Source organism: Eulemur rufifrons, chromosome 7, assembly GCF_041146395.1.
Source record: "Eulemur rufifrons isolate Redbay chromosome 7, OSU_ERuf_1, whole genome shotgun sequence".
In the NCBI taxonomy this organism is placed as follows: Eukaryota; Metazoa; Chordata; class Mammalia; order Primates; family Lemuridae; genus Eulemur; species Eulemur rufifrons.
In genome coordinates this window covers 236,211,020-236,227,894 of record NC_090989.1, presented here as the reverse complement: position 1 = coordinate 236,227,894, position 16,875 = coordinate 236,211,020, and the positions used below count along the sequence as shown (strand labels likewise).

Below are 16,875 nucleotides of genomic sequence, written 5' to 3'. Positions count from 1 at the left end.
TATTATTGAAAGTCTAGTTAATGAGAACCATAAATTCCAATTGTGGCAGTATAAATCTACAGCTTAAAATGTTCATTCCTTTTACTGAACAATTTATCTTCTAGAAATTTGTCTCATATAAATAATCAGTTAAGTAGTGGTTGAAACAATATTTAGTATAGCATTTGTGAAGGATGGCAAAATGACCAAAAATTCCTCCATCCTTATACCTACACCTCTTATAAGAAATGGAAAGAGGACAGTGTTGAAGAGTAGGACATGCCTACAGACAATGGCTTTTTAAAAAGTTAAAATATTTCTTATAGAAATCAGACTGGATTCAGTATCTCTTCTAATAAAAAAAAAAAAAACCCCAAACTCTTATTATTCCTTTAAGCCAAGTAGACAAATGAGACAATGGAGATAAGCAAAAAAATTATTTCTAAAATTAAAAAAATTATCAGAAATAACCACTGTTAACAGTTGAGTATTATCTGCCAAACACATTCATAGTTTGTTTGTTTGTTTAGCAAGGGCAGGCATGTAAAAGAACTTTCACAAAGCAGAGGTTCTTTCACATCCCTGCCCTTGGGCTCCCCTTCTATGTGTCTCTCCTTGTCAGCTCTCCTCTCTGTGGTTGTTGGCCTCCATGAAACATTCATTATGATTTTATTCTTTGCCTCTGTCACAGAGCGCTTCTATCTCTACTCGGGTTCCCATGAAGGATCTGTGTTTGTGAATGAGATCTGAGAGCACTTGGCTACAGATGCACTTTTGTCTTCTCAGTAAGCAAAGTAACATGAGAAGACTCGGATGGGATGAATGTTACCAAGAGCCCAGGGATGGTATTGATACGGGTGGTGGGAGATGGCAAAATTAGTCCATGAGGGAGAATGCTTTCAGGCTCAGTATAAAAAAAGAATGTGATGATAACACATTGCACTTCCCATTCTCCTGAATACTTGCTTAGGATTTTTTATTATGACTTTCACTAAGGAGCTCAATATCTTTTCTAGAATGTTTTTAAAATTCTGACTAATCTTTGGGTAAACAGACAGCCCCTTTTTACTGATGGAAAAACTGAGTACCAGAATGACTATATGATATGCCTTAGGGTAGAGGAAAATTTAGTTTTAAACTCTGCCATTTGATGACTACCAGTGACAAAATAAGTACTTTAAATTTCCACAAATAGAAACTCTGAAAGGAATAGCGTGGCAACATTGCTGGGTCTTTCCACTGGTAAAATGTCATTGTTCTGTTGAAAATTTAAAACACCAATGAATGAAAAAGTAACAAGTAATAGACTTAGATTGGGGAAATAACAATAGTATTTGTCTCTACTTTTCTGCCCACCTCCCTATGTCTGTATTTATTCATCTTTCCCTTTATGCGTGATGTGGGAACACATGTTTTTAGGTGAGTTCATGTAGGTAAAGTTGCTGTGTTTGTGAGGCATTTGAGGGCAGTCTGTGAGCCTCTGTATCAAGTTTGCCAAACACTCAATCAAAATGCTAAGTGATACAGTATAATTATGTGGTTTTGTGAGCTTCAGGATAGTTTTTATTTTTTAATTGGTTCAGCCCCATGTTTTCCCTAATGGTTACAAATGATTAGAGGCTTGGAGCTATGAAATCTGCTTAGTGGAAAGTAATCCTGCCCTGGTAGTCATTCACTGTGCCTGGGAAAAAAAAAAGAAAAAGTAGTGTTTAATGTATTATCAGTGTAAATGGTTGCACTGATGCTAAACGGCAGCAACTATTAACTGTGGGTGTATGTTAATCCATAATTACAGTTGAACCACTTTCTTGGAGTCACCAAAGATTTATCTTGGGTTCTTTAATACCATGCAGTGTGTGTGGAAATAAACTCCTCAAAGCTATGTATAATCAGACTAAAGCACATTTCTCTTCAATGTGCTCTCCAAAATGTGTACACAACTCTTTATCCTTTATTAGAAATCCATATCTTATTGGGATATGCATTTTTCTGGTTGTTTTTCTTTATAGCTCATCACTTTTAAGTCTAAATATATTGAAGGAGCAAATAGTTATGACAGCAAAACTTAAGTAATGTGGTTGGAGCTAAACATTCTCTTTTTCAAGCACATAGAATTGTCTCCTAGCTTGGCGACTACTACTCCTTGCCCACCCCTCCCTGTGTGAGAAGCTTGGAGGCTGAGTCACCAGCACTGTGGGGAAAAGGGGGCGGCCGCCAGTTTACGGAGTCAAGTCCGTGCTTTCAAATAGGATGGGCAGAAACTCTATGCTTATTTATCAAATCTTTGGTACCTATGACATGCCCAGAATTCTGCTGGGAGCTCTGGACACATGTCCTAGGTCCTGTCTTCAAGAAGATGTGACTGGAGCCTAACTGGAGACACAGGCAGGCGGGTGTATCTGGGCTGCAGTGTGAAAGCATGGAGGAGAGTGTGCGTTACGATTATTGGCCAGCTTAGGTGGGAGAAGGCCAGAGGGGCCTTTAGAGAAGAAATGGTGTTTCCGACATGGGCATTGGAGCAGACTGGGATGTAAATCGCACTTCCACAGAGCACTCATTCCTCATCTGCACTCAGCTTCAGTTTCCTTACCAGTAGAAAGGTGATGAATAATGCCAGTGAGGCAACACGTGTGAAAAGCTTAGTGCAGTCCCGGGTATGTGGTGAATACCCATTAAAGGACAGTTATCATCATTGTTATTGTATTGCCCACCACCGTCACGTTACGGATGAGGAGCCTGGACCGAGGCCTGGGGAGTGGTCTATTATCTCCGTGCACACAGCCGTGTGAGCCAGGCAGGGTTTCCACACTCTCCACCCACGTGTCTTCCATGACACAACGACACCTGGAGAGCTGAGACGCTGCGAAGCCAGCCTCCTTCTGGCATCTTTTAGGCTTTGTTAGGTTGTGCCCCTCCAAGAAACAACAGATCCACGGCCACAGTCCATTTGTATGTGTGGAAATGACACTTCTCTGGTAGGGTGGGAGGTTACTATTCTTCTCTGTGAATTTGGTCTCAGGTAGGCAAAGCGGGAAAATTAGAGGAGGAGATGGAGATAGAAGGGTGGAGTGCAGAAGGGCAGCAGGATCAGAGAAAGGGCCCTTTATCTCAAGCCATGGACATTAAAAACTCTGCAGAATTGGCCTGCTGTCTCCGAAACACTTAAAATGAAGTAGCATCGAGTCATCTTTCTACTCCACTGTCTCCTTGCACTGGGGTGAGGACGGGGAGAAGAGGTGGGTCCCTCCTGGAACCCTGACCGCAGCAGTTAATGGGGGAGGGGTCTGTTTAGAGTCAGGAGGACCAGACAGGCTTTATCCATGGATTTGGCCTGGGCAGGGGACAGTGAAAAGGGGTTTTTGGTCTTTGGGGTTTGTTTTTTTTTTCCCCCAAGTGTTGTTTCATTTGCAGAATTTATGGTAAAAGGCATTCATGAAAAACAAAATGGGCCTCTGTTGGCCCAAACATATGTGGAATTCTTCGATAGGAACCCCTTGCACCTGTCTGAGGCTCCAGAGACCCCTGGGAGGCAGCAAGAATGGGGCAGGGGTTGGTGGTGGTTGGCGCCGAGTTTCTTGGTGATGCCAGAAGATAGGAGACAAGGAGGACACACGCGCCTACCACACCAAGCTGGAACTTTGAGAGCTGAGCTGCAGCCTGTCAGAGATGGGGCTACACTGACCTTGTTCAAATGCCATCCTCCTGGGAAATCTCTTACAGTTGTGTAGCGCGCCACAGCTTCCTCATCCGGACCGCACAATGGTTCCACGCAGCAGGAACAGATGCAAATTAGTATCATTCTCCTACAGGTGAGGGCACTGCAGTTTAGAGACATTAAATGATCTATGCAGTTGAAAAAGCTAGTAAGTGGCAGAGCCAGGACTTGAGTTTAGGTTCTTCTGATTTTAAGACCAGTTTCTTTTCCCCTATAGTCAGTCCTGCTGTCATGCGTGTTTCTGTAAATGTGAGTTAGCTCATGCACAGTTGATCAAAGAGAAATGATGTTGGTATAATGAAGAAGTTGTGTTGGTTCATACATGATTTATGAAAGGGACCTCAAATAATGAGAGTGGCATCATAATCTTCAGTGGGAAAAAGAAAAACCCTTAGCATCAGGAGTCCTTATCAATTGCATTTTTCAAGACTCACAATAGGAACTGAGCCTTAGGCTCTCACCCCAGCTTTCATGGCTCCAGCTCATAGCTGCTTGCATTGCCTCTGTGCCGACTCATGCCTGCACTTCTAATTACATTGTTTTATCTCTTGTCAACCTTGCTCTAACTCCCAGCATTTCCACTCCATTATTTTTGTGCATTGTTAATATCTAAGGTAATAGCCTCCAGCCATGTTGGCTGCCTACTGGTTATCATTGCTTTTGTTGGTGCTTTATTTACAAAATTGCATAGGTTTTGAATGGTTTGCCCCAAATATATGTTTCTCATTAGCCCTGTTACTTATTCTCACAGCTTTTGATAAGGAATATGTATTCATTGTTATTAAACACTTAACACGTTTATAACATGGATTCCCCATAAGAACAGGTAATATAAGGTGAATTCTGTTATTATTTCCATTTTACAGAAGGAAAAACTAGGACTCTAAGAGGTTAAGTAAATTTCCAAGTGGCAGAATTGAAGGAAAAAACAAGGTCTGCCTGACTTTAGTCACCTTTGTGGCTAGTGGCTACCATATTGGACAGCACAACTATAGACCACTGAGCTCTGCTCTGCCATGTCAGTTTTCTGAATTTAATGGGGTTCTGGGCTTGCAAGTTGTGAAATTTTAAAATATTGCAGAATGACCTGCCTTTTAGAAATGAAGAATTGATGCTTAGAGTCACAGAATGGTTGTTCTATAAGAGACTTCTTATTTGTATTTTTGTGAAGTTAACATTTAAAATATAAAGGGATATTTGAATTAGGATTTAAAAGAATATTAGAATTCCTTTTAGTACTCCCCCCAAACCATGTAGATGTGGTTTGCCTGAAAGAGAGAAAACTAGAAAATATTACAATAGCCAAGTTCAAATATTTGAAAGGGAATTTTATGAGAAAGAATTAGATTTCTATATGACCAAAGGTTAGCCACAAGGACAGCAATGGATAAGGAACAGCTCTACAGGAAGAGAGAGGAAGGCTGGTGCCTATATTTGAAAAGAATAAATATATAAAATTAGTGATCTATGGTCATCCTTAATTAGAAAATAAAGAGCATATTAAACCCAAAGTTAATTTTAAAAAAGGAAATTCTAAAAGCAAAAGGTAAAATACATGAAAAAGAAAACATAAGAGCAATATAAAAAAAAGTTGGTTCTTTGAAAAGATTAATAAAATTGATAAAAGCTTAGCTACACTGATCAAGAAAAAAAGAGAGAAAAGGAATCTCCAATTTCAGGAATGAAAGAAGGGTTATCATGACAGAATTCACAGACATTAAAACAATTAGAAAATATAAACAATTTTATGTCAGTTAATTGGACAGATGAAATGGGTAAAGTTTTTAGGGCACATTTTACCAAAACTGACACAATAAGAAATAGAAAATCTGAATAGCTTATAGCTGCTAAAGACATTGAAATTATAATTTAAAACTTTTCCAGAAAGGAAACTTCAGACTCAGATGGCTTCACTGGTAAATTCTATAAAACATATAAAGAAGAAATGGCAACATTCCCACGCAACCTCTGTCAGAAAATAGAATGAGAGAACACTTCCTAGCTCATTTAATTAGGCCAGCATTACATTGATATCAAAACAAACAAGACTATTCCAAGAAAAGAAAATTGTAAATATAGATTCAAAAATCCTTAACAAAATATTAGCAAATCAGATCCAGCAATGTATAGGAAGAATAATAAATACTTCACGAAGTGGGGTTTACCACAAGGAGTCAAGATTAGTTTAGCATTCCAAAATTAATTAGTAAACCACAGCACTATGAGATTAAAAGAGTAGAATTCTATGATTATCTCAATAGATGTAGAATAAGCATTTAACAAAATTCAACTTACATTCATGATTTTAAAAAAAACTCTAAGCAAAATAGGAACAGAAGAGAATTTCTTTAATCTAGGTCACTATGGAAAACCTATAGCTAACAGCATATTTAATGATGAAATAGTGAAAGCTCTCCACCTAAGATTAAGAACAAAGCCAGAATGTATTTTCTCACCACTATTCAATATTGTAGATGAAGAGTATGGCCATTGAAATGATGAAAGAAAAAGAAATAAAAAGCATACAGTTTGGAAAGCAAGAACTATAATTCTCTTTCTTCACAGATTACATCATTATATTCAAAGAAAATTCTAAGGAATCTACCAAACCAAACCAGACAAAAACTACAAGCACTTATGGCCAAATTCCAAGATTGCTGGAAATGGGAAGTTAATATGTAAAAATCGGTTGTATTTCTACAGTCTAACAATGAATAATTGGAAAATAAAATATGAAATTTGATTAATATTTACAACAGCATCCAAAAGCATGAGATACTTGGGTATAAATTTAAAGAAATTTGGAAAGTGTAGACCAATAGAGAGTCCTGACATTGCTCCACATGTATAAGGCCAAATGGTTTTTGTAAAAATATTAAAACAGTGCAATGGAAAATGGAAATTCTTTTCAACAAACAATTTTGGAACAATTAGGCTGTCCATAGGAAAAAAAGATAGCATTGATCTCTACCTCACATCATACACAAAATTAATTTGAGATGGGTCATAGATGTAAACATAAAAACTGATATTATAACGCTTTGAGAAGAAAACATTACATCAAACAAATATCTTTGTGACCTTTGGGTAAACAAGAATTTCTTAGAAAACAGACAGCAATAGCCATATAAGAAAAAAGTGATAAATTAGACTTCAGTAAAATTAAAAACATTGCTAAGAAAATGAATAAAGAAGCTACAGACTGGAAGAAATCTTCACAATATAGATATCTAAAAAGGACTTGTACTCAGAATTTATAAAAGACATGTACCCAGTATTCATAAAGGACTTTGACACCTCCATAATAAAAAGAGAAATCAACTTAAAAATGGACATTACACTTAAATAGGCACTTCACAAAGGAAACATAAGGATGACCATAATCACCTGAAAGAGAGCTCACCGTCATTAGCCATTTGGTAAATGCATGTTAAACCACAATGAGACACCTTCGCACAGCCACCATGAAGGCCAAAAGTTAAAAGGACTGACAATTCCAAGAGTTGGGGAGGGGAAGCAACAACTAGAACTTTCATATGTTCCTTAAGGATGTGTACAATGGAACAACCATTCTGGAAAACTATAGGATAGTTTAAATTATACATCTGTTTTATGACCAAGCAATTCCATTTCTCGGTATTTACCCAAAAGAAGTAAAATGAATCCCCCAGAATGATTTGTCCATGAATGTTTATAGCTTTTCTCATAATAGCCCAAACCTGGAAGCAACCCCAATGTCCATCAACAGGAGAATGGATAAACAAATTGTCATCTAGTCTTAAAATAGACTATGACTTAGCAAACTGCTAATACGTAATAATGTGGCTAAATCTCAAAAACATTGTATTGAGTGAAGAAGCCAGACACAAATGTGTGATTCCATTTACGTAAATCTCTGGAAAAGGCATCCTGTATAGGGATAGAAATCAGATGGTCTTGGCGGGGAAGAGGATATACCTGCAGTGTGCAACAGGGAGCTTTTCAGGGCATTGAAGTTATTCCATGTCTTAATAGGGGTATGGATTATGCAGGTGGATACATTTGTAAAAACTGATCACTTAAGATTTGTACAGGACACTGTATATAAATTATACTTCAATAAAACTTTATTGAGATAATAAAATGGCAACAAGAGCCCTGTCTTTAAGGGTTATAGTCCTCCATTGCGCATTTGGAAAGGAGTAGCTTTGGAGGACCTTAGCAGAAACTTCCAGTCCTCATCTTCATTTTCTTGAGTCAGAACTGTTCACAGAACACGGTAAATTGAGGGTGCTTTCATCCCACCTTCTTTCAGCGCCAGAATGTGATCGCCCTGTGGTTGGTTCTAAGGGAGACCAGAAGCTAAGGCATAATATCAGCTTCAGAGATAAAAGCAGGGGGACCCACAGGAACAATGATTAATTTTAGAGTATGACAGAACTGGCTTTGATTCCAAGATCCACCATTCTCTCTGGGACAATTTGATTAATTTGTCCTGAGCCTTGACTTCCAATTTAGCAAAATGAAGCTGATCATCCTTGCCATGATGTTGTAAGGAATAGTGCTAAACTTTCTCCTTGAATCACTTCTCTGTGACGCCTTTCCCAGTTTCCCTAACTCTTACAAACCAACTGCGTAACAACCCAGATACACATTTTCATAGCACTTTTCCTTCAGAGGACCCATCACAGATGTAATTTTGTATGTGCTTGTGCGAACGCATGATTAATGTCATTCCCCATCCCTCCAGCTGCCACCGGACTGTAAGTTCCCCCAGGGCAAGGAGCGTGTGTATGTCTGCTCCCTAGCACATAGTATGATTCCTGACATGTGCCAGTTAAGCAACAGATATTTGCTGGAGGAATGAAGACTGCCTGATGAATGGTAATTTTTATTATAATCAATTTCTCTCCCACTTCGGCAAGAGCAAGTGAAACCATGAAACTCTGCTATTCACCCCTCCCTCCCTCCTCTAATTCCAAATATACACACACATACCCCAGACTACGTTTGGAGACTCTTCTTCCTTTGTTATTTCCCTGAGTTCATTCCTACTATATTTTACTTGTCTTATTATTGTGTGTGTGACAAAAGGATCCAGAGGGGAGTGGAGGCCTTCTGGTGGCAGGTGGGGCGGTGGAGGGGGGGATGTCTGTGGTTTATGAGGAGATTTGTCTCCTAATGGCAGCTTTAAAGAGATAACCCTGCCCTTGAGAAGCCCAGCAGTAGGAGACTTTGACACGGTCATTAACAAATCTGCAGTGGCCTTTGTTCCTTCATAAGAACTTTCTCGCTGGAGGGCACTTGGGTTCACCTATCAAGGCTTTCCATCAGGGCTTGGGGGTTTCATGTTTATCTGAGTTATTCATGTGTTGAACTTGCACCGGCCTCCCTGAGTGGTTTTAGGAGCCTTATTTGTGAAACCTGCCTATCTTTTGGCAAGATTTGCCTTGTTAGAAAGGGGCAACATGGCAGTATATTGTTACTCGGCCTTCACAATTGCTTTCATTTTTTATCTTATTCTTCACTTTCTGAAAGCAAGGGCGAACACTACTATGGTCGCATGGACTGGGAGTGCTTATAGCACTAGGTACTATAGAGTCTATCTATTCCTGGCTTTAGTGTTCAGAAGTTGAAACATTGAGATGGAAAATGTATTTATTGACTTTTTCCAACTTTTTGTTTTGAAATCATTGTAGAGTCACAGGACGTTGTAAAAAAATGTATAGGTAGGTTCCATGCACCTTTTATTTTACTTTTTGTTTTTATTTATGAATTTAATTCATAGGAATAATAAAATTCCAAAAGTATACAAACATAATAATTGAGTCAATATCCTTCTAATATTTTTCTCATGCATAAATGAAGATATGGTATCGTTGGCTTATTTATCTAAAATGGGATCATACTCTCCAGAAAACTTCTTTTCTTTACCCAGAATCGAAGTAAAAAAAAATCTGTCAGTAGCCATAGCTGCCACACATTCTTGTAAACAGCTATATAATGAGAGAGAAAAATGTTTTAAACATTTATTTTTAGAAAATATGGCATTTTTTGGGAAACTTGCTAGAGAAAAGTTAGTTTAAGTTAGGAATGAGCATACTTCAGTTTCAGACTCACTCTTCAAAAAAAACCAAAATAAAAAGCCATGTTGTAACGGAAGCTCGGACTTTGTTCCTGGTTTTAATCAAATTATCCTTGTCGGTAAACAAACATGTGCCTCCAGGAGAAGTTACAGGTGGATCATATCATTACTGGTTATGTCTCCAGCTTTAATAATCATTTGTTTCCATTCCTTTAAGTGGTTAATCTCTTTGTTTGGGAAGGTAAAATAGAAATCTGCTACTTATCTCAAAAATGGTGTTTTGTCCAGGGCCTTCCATTGGGATGGTTAGGGGTGGGGGAGATCTGTTAAGACGAGGGCTGGAGGGAGGCCATGGAAAGGGGCTGCCAGAACCCATTGTGGAAGGGGGGTGGGGAGCAGAGTCCTCCCTAGGGGGCAAGCATGGGGTCCAAAGGAGGGGCCATGGTGCTGACCCTTCCAGATAGCATCACTAAGAGGGGACAGAGCAGGAGGAGCACTGGGGATTTTTCCGGGCTGTGTTGATGGGTTATGTACTGGAGATGAGGCCTGAACAGCAGGAAACCCTGTGGTTTTCATGTTAGATCCATCTCTTCTCTGCCAAGCTCAGACCCCTCAGGACCCTGCCTGGAGGGCATTGCAGAGGATGATGGCAGCACCAGAAGTGAGGGGAAATCACTCATTAAGTGGCCACAGGTCCCTCTATGAACCTCAGAGAGGACGGAAAGCTGGGATGGGTTCCCTTGGTGGAGAATCGGAGGGACTGACTATGTCTCTGCCTTTTTCCACCCAGCTTGCCACCCTTCTCTGCTACCCACTGCTGACCGTCGTCCCAGTGGAAGGCTCACCTTGAACTCTCCTGACGTAAGCCCTGGTTTATGCCTGCTGGATCTGGGGAAATGTTTGGATAACGTGTCTGACTACTCCAAGCAGGTTCTTAATGAGAAATATTCACTTCTCACTATTAGCTGGTGAAGGAGCTCAGGAAATTTCACCCCAGAATATGACTCCTTGGTATAAAGAGTATTTTGAATTACAGGCCCTTCAAGATCAGAAAGCAATGGAAGGGGCTTTCCCTCTGTCTGCATAAACCGATCAAAGAGCAATCGGCTTCCCTTCCTCTCCCTGTTATCTCACTATATACCAGGAAAGAAAATCAAGAATGCAATCGGAACTGGCCCAAATCATTTTAAACATACTACCTGTCTCTCAGGTTAATTTACAAGTCAATCTGTTTCCCCCATGTATTCATTCTCTCAAGTATCTATTAATCCTCCCCTAGCAAGCGTTTATTGCCCCTACACAGAATTACCTATACACCTCATCTCCCCCTCTCCCCTCTAAAAGGCATGTATAAAAATATGTGGATCCCTTTGGGATATTGGGGAATCACTCTGTGATTCTCACTATTCGCATGGTAAATAAACTTCTCTCTCTCATTAATCTGCCTTAATTGTGACTTGATCTTCCAGTGAACTTTCGGGAGAAAGGGCACGTTTCCCCTCATCTCTACACTGGAATGCCATTCTCCCATTTTTTCCCATTTTGCGTTCACCAGGAACCCCGAGCGAGCCTGGAACCCAGTCCTTGCAGACTTCTCCCTCCATCAGCCTACACGCCCCAGGCCTGCTCTTCTGTTCTCCATAATAACTTTCCATCCCCATCCCCGCTGTCTGAGGTCAGTCATTTATTTGACAGATGTTTGAGTGTTTGTGTGCCAGCCTTTGGGCATGGATGATGAGCAAACTCAGACCTCTTTGTTCATAGAGCCTGTGGTTTAGGGACGTAAAGTCCTCATCAGTTTTTCCTAGGCCTTGTCACTGGACTGCTGTGCTCCCAGCTTTGGTAACTCAGTTCATCCTTGATGTGGTCTCCAGCACACTAAAAACAAAAGCAACCCCCCTCCCCAACCCGAATCTTATTCTCATCTCTCTTCCTGATGTTACAGAGAGAGAAGCAGCACTGCATGAAGAGGTAAAACGACAAAGGCTTAATTTTAACTCTTCCACTGATCATCTCTGCGAGTTTTGGTAAATCTCAGTTTCCTAACTTTAAAATGGAGTTGGAGCAGACAACACCAACACTAAGATGTATACTGATTCGAATAATTAACTACAGCTAGGAACGGAGCTTTGCATGATTTTTAAAAAACACTTTATTGAGGTATGATTGATATATACAAAGCTGTACATGTTTAATGTATATGCTGATGAGTTTGGGAGCAAGCATATATCCACGAAATCATCGCTATCATCAAGGCCGTGAACATATCCACGTGTGATCTTATTTCATCCTCACGATAACCCTATGATGGATACTCTTCTCAGCCCCCTTTTATGGGTAAAGAAACTGAAGTTTACAAAGTTTAGGTGACTTGTTCACACTCACACAGCTGGCAAGTAGCAGACCGCACCCCAGGACTGGCTCCCAAAGGGGAGCCCTTTTCTCTCTCTGTTATGCCACAGTCTATTACTACATTCATGAGCACAGGGCTCATGCACTCAGTGGATGATTATACTAGAATTGACATCAGGGCTAAAAACCTAAAAATAAAATAAATCCCAATAAAATAGTTTAATGAAATTATTCCCCAAATAGCCTCAAAATGTGCACGCTCTGTGGATCAAGAGCCCTGAGCAGTGACCACTCCCCTCCACGGGGAGTTACGCCCACCCTGTAGCCTGGGGGGCTGCACAGGGGGTGGGGGTTGTGGATAAGAAGCCAGCAAGAGCCCTGGGGACAGTCAGAGCCCCCCCCCCCACAAAGAACTAGGAAGACAACAGAATGGCTCCGTTTTAACTTTCTCACTCTCTGCCTTCCCTCTCTACTTTTCTCTATCTCTTTATCTCTATTTTTCTCCCTGATTATTTTTATTATATCTTCCTCTCTCTTTTATGAGTGGGAGAAAGATGTTTTTTTCTTTCCCTCTCTGCTCTCTCTCTCATTCTCCCTTAGTTATGAGGTGCGTGATTTGAGGCACATTATGGGCACGGAGGCTAAGCAACCTGCCAGAGGTCCCATGACTGGTAGAGAACGACACTGTGACTTGAAGTCTGGCCGCGGGGCTTCTCAGTCAGTGCCCTGGTCCACACTCCACGCTGCTTGTCGAAGGGGTGACTGGGGACGGTCGGGAGCAGTGAGGGGTGCACCGAAGCCCCTCTGCAGAAGCGGGCATCCTCAAGCTCAGCTCTAGGTCAGTCCCTAGTTTATTTGCCGGGGGAGACAGAAATCAAAGCACTCCTGGGGCATGACTGAGCAACAATTGGTGCCAGCCTTGCGCCACAGATCTGGCTTCCCCAGGCTTTTGTCACTGAGTGGTCGGCCCCGGGCATGCCTTGCTGGTCGGCCAGTTCTCAGTGTGTTTCCTTTTTGGCTCTGCCAGGGATCCCCAGCGAACAGCTCTCTGGCGTTGCCCATCTCCTTGTTCCTACAGCTCACACACTTTTATATAAATGCTGTGGCCTCTCTCCCACTGGCTGCTCCTTCTCCTTGCTTCCCTTGTCATCTTTCATCATTTCCCACTTGTGTCATCAACTAATCAGAGGTGGTGTCCTCACAGTGACAGGGATAACGAACCCTCTCAACAGATACACCTGTGCATTGGTCGCACAGTGTGGCCCGATTGTGAAAGGATGCTAAGGCCGTCGGTAAAGCATCGGCCTGCTGGGTGCTCTTAGGCCAGGACCCTGAAGTCGGCGTCTGCTACACGAGAGCTCTTGCAGGGCAGCACAGCAGGGAGAGGTAGGGGAGAGCGCTCCTTCCACTTAGAGCGCCTGAGCGGGGCCGTGGCAGGGACCCATGGCAGGGCAGGGGAGGAAGCATGTAGCCATGTCGTCCTCGCCTCCAGCCCAGAGATCTGTCCCAAAAGGAGTCCTCTGAAATGCCCATGCAGGAACGTCCTGGGCTCCAGGGAGCTGCCGGCCCTGTGCAACCCAAGGAGGTACCTGTCCGGGCACTTCTCTTCCTCCTGTCTGTCACAACTTTGGGAGAACAGGGCTGTGAGATTAGCGAGACACAGACTGTATCTCATTTCTCATCGTACTCCCAATGTTTACTGAGATGCCTGGCACATAGTAGGCATTCAGCATTGCCGCTGTTATCTGAGAACATTAAAACAGGAAACCATGATTACCATGAACATGCTTATCTGATCATTGCTCAAAAGAAAAAAAAAATACAAATGCGGCTTGAAGAATGGAGTGGGGAGAGAGAGAAAAGGAGGCGTCAGGATCACGGGGTACTTCAAAGGCAGAGACCTGGGTGGGGCATTCCGGTCCCCCAGCGCCCCTCCCGCCTGAGAATAAAAAAAACAAACTGGAGGAGAGAGAAACAGAAGAATCTCCAGCCATGAGAGGATAAGCTGGCTCGGGGAAGGGCAGGTTTTCGCTGCCAGCCCCGAGTCAGGCCACCTTAAGCTCCTGTCCTGTCTAAGACTGTGGCTGACATATCTCCCCAGGTGAATATAAAAATACCCAAAGGACGGGGCTCTTCGGCAGCAGTTGCTTTTCATCTTTGAAGTTCACAGGCTGAAACAAGTTGCCTTTGCTGCCTCAAAAACTTCACGCAGAGAAAAGAAAATGCCGGTAACACAACAATTTTTTTCCCTTCACTTTGAATCAAATAAGTCTGTCCTTTTAAACTGTATGCAACAAATGTAAATTCTAAGCCTAAAAGTCATTCAGAGAATACTAGCAGGGCACACGGAAGGCAGAATGACAAAATGCCAGTACAAAGGGGTGGCCTGGGTTTGGTGGCGTGCTGTAGGGGCCCCCAAAATCAACAGCATCGTTCCTAGCGGTGAGCCTGACTTTTTGTATTTTAGCAAAAGACAGGGCAGGGCTACCTCTACTTGTCCTGGCCTGAGTTTTTCGTTGTGGTGGCATGATTCTTTAAGATACTCCTTGTGATATTCAAATTTTTCCTCTTTGGAAAAAAAGACTATTCAGAGCAAGTTGTTTTACTAGTAAATGTTAGTGCCTGCTTTCTGTGTGTGCTTATTGGAAGAACTAGTTCAAAGTCAAGGAGGAAGCAAAAATGATCAGCGGTGAGGAGAGAAAGAATCTCCTTCCAAAAGTAGGACAGAGAAGGACTAGATGAGGAACCAGGTCTAGAGTCAGATTATGGGAAAACCCTGCCCTTCCCTCTTCATTTTTTATCAGATCTTCTCTAGATGAAGGAAATAACATTTCTAGGCCATCTTCAGAAGAAAGTGAGCACCAGGCCCATTGCCTCCTGATTGAGAAACTGTTCTTAAGGCTGATTTATCCTTGCAGACTGCAGGACTCTTCTCGAACAGTGATTTCAAAGAGTTAAACTGCTTCCATATGTCCAGTATGAGAATGGAGTTTGTAGCCTTTGGCAACCTCAGCTGAATCCAGCTGCAGCTGCTACCTGTGTGTTCCACTGTGTGTGTGTGTGTGTGTGTGTGTGCGTGTATGCGTTCTCACACACACACCCGCATGCCCGTGTGTGCAGTGACATCTGAACCAAGTTCCGACTGTGTCAATGAAACTGTTATGTCTTTGTTGGGGGAGATATTAATTCTGAGCAATTACAGCTCCCTCTCCCCTCATTCCCTCCCACCCTCCTCCCCTCCCTTCATCTGCTCAGCAAGGACCATGGACCATGTCAAACAATATACAACAGAGAAGAATGCAAATAAACTTTAGTCTGCATCGCCCAGCAAAGCAGTTAGCCGCCCACTTGCAAGATACTTAACTCTTGTACACATGATACACAAAGAACGCTAGCTACTTTCACCAATCCCTTTAGACCAAAAAAAAAAAAAAAAAAAAAAAAAAGCAAAAGAACTGATCCTTGTCTTTCTATCTGTGAGGTTGCAGTTCCTCCTGCTAATAAAGGAGCTTTTCCCATGATGCAGTGTGATAAGGATTGGCCTACATGTAGTCCAGCAAGCCACCGCTGATGTTTTCTTGATTAGGTGTCTTATCTTCCATTGAGCTGCATCTGATGAAGGTTGCTGACAGCATGATGGCTGGGAAAACGTCGGACAGCTCCATAAAATGGCAGCTATGTTACGACATGTCAGCCAGGACCTGGTGGATGGTAAGTTTGGCATGATAACGTTTTTTTTCACCCACCCCCAAAACTTCCCTCCCTTCTTTCTTTTTGAGCTCCTCCTTTATTGTTCCATGCACGTGTTATAAAGTTTGCTGCCTGCGGAAAGTTCAAGCTCAAGTTGTGGGACCCTGGGGTGCCTCTGCACACCAGTGTGCTAGATAGGATTTCCCCTGCTATTGTGGCCAGGGGCATAGGCCTTCTTTTTTAAAAAGGCAGCCTGAGTTTTTGTTCACTTTTCTTTTTTTTAAAAAAAAAAAAGAAAAATGCAAATGGTACAGTCAGTCCCAGGCCGGCTGCTGTGAAATGTATGGAGGTGGGGCAGTCAGTAGGGGACTGAAGCCTTCTTGGCTAATTGTTCTTGCATTGGTCTTAAAACAGAGTAATGTACTTCTTTCTTCGGCTTCTCTGAATAATGATTTAGATAGTGTATTGTACCATGTTGTGTGCGGCTCCCTCATCAGTATGCGACTGTCCCCCACGCTTTGCCTTAATTTGGAATCCACCTCCCTTTCAATGAATACTGTAACTGGAGCAACCACTGATTACTATGCCACTCAGCGTAATTAAATTTAGTTAATGAGGATATGCATATTCAGTTCATTATTTTTCTTTGCTCCGGCAAATGTGTGTGGGTTTGTTGTTGCTGTTTTTTCCCCCCTCATATTTGTCCAGCTGCAAATGTGGGGAAGACGGGAAAAAAAAGCATAAAAATTCAGGACATTGGTGAATCCTGTGATTCAACTTTAAAAATAATACTGGGAACAGAAAAGTGGTATCTTTCTTTAATCAGAATGCTGGGATTAGAGGTGGTAGTTTTGGAAAAGAAAAACCTTTCACATCAAAAAGTGCTACACGATAAAATTTAATATACTGATTTCTGTTGTCTGTGGACAATGGTCTCTTGTATGCAATAGTCGTGACAAGAATGGGGAAACCTTCCACAGGCAAGCATTTATTAAATTCATCATTGGGTTAATTCATCAGAGCATTTATTTTCTTTCTTTTGTCATTTTCTTTTCCTCTTTTTTTTTCTCCTTCT

The 16,875-nt window shown here is 41.7% G+C and overlaps 1 protein-coding gene across 3 annotated transcripts in view; it reads left to right on the top strand.

Annotated features, from left to right (window-relative positions):
- Window positions 1–15,725: 15,725 nt before the first annotated feature.
- Window positions 15,726–16,875, top strand: part of NFIB (nuclear factor I B) — a 413,017-nt gene continuing 411,867 nt past the window's right edge. For all 3 annotated transcript variants that reach the window (XM_069476500.1, XM_069476496.1, XM_069476495.1), the window contains exon 1: window positions 15,726–15,821. In XM_069476500.1, coding sequence (XP_069332601.1) covers window positions 15,726–15,821 — 96 coding nt within the window. The remainder of the gene's footprint in view (window positions 15,822–16,875) is intronic.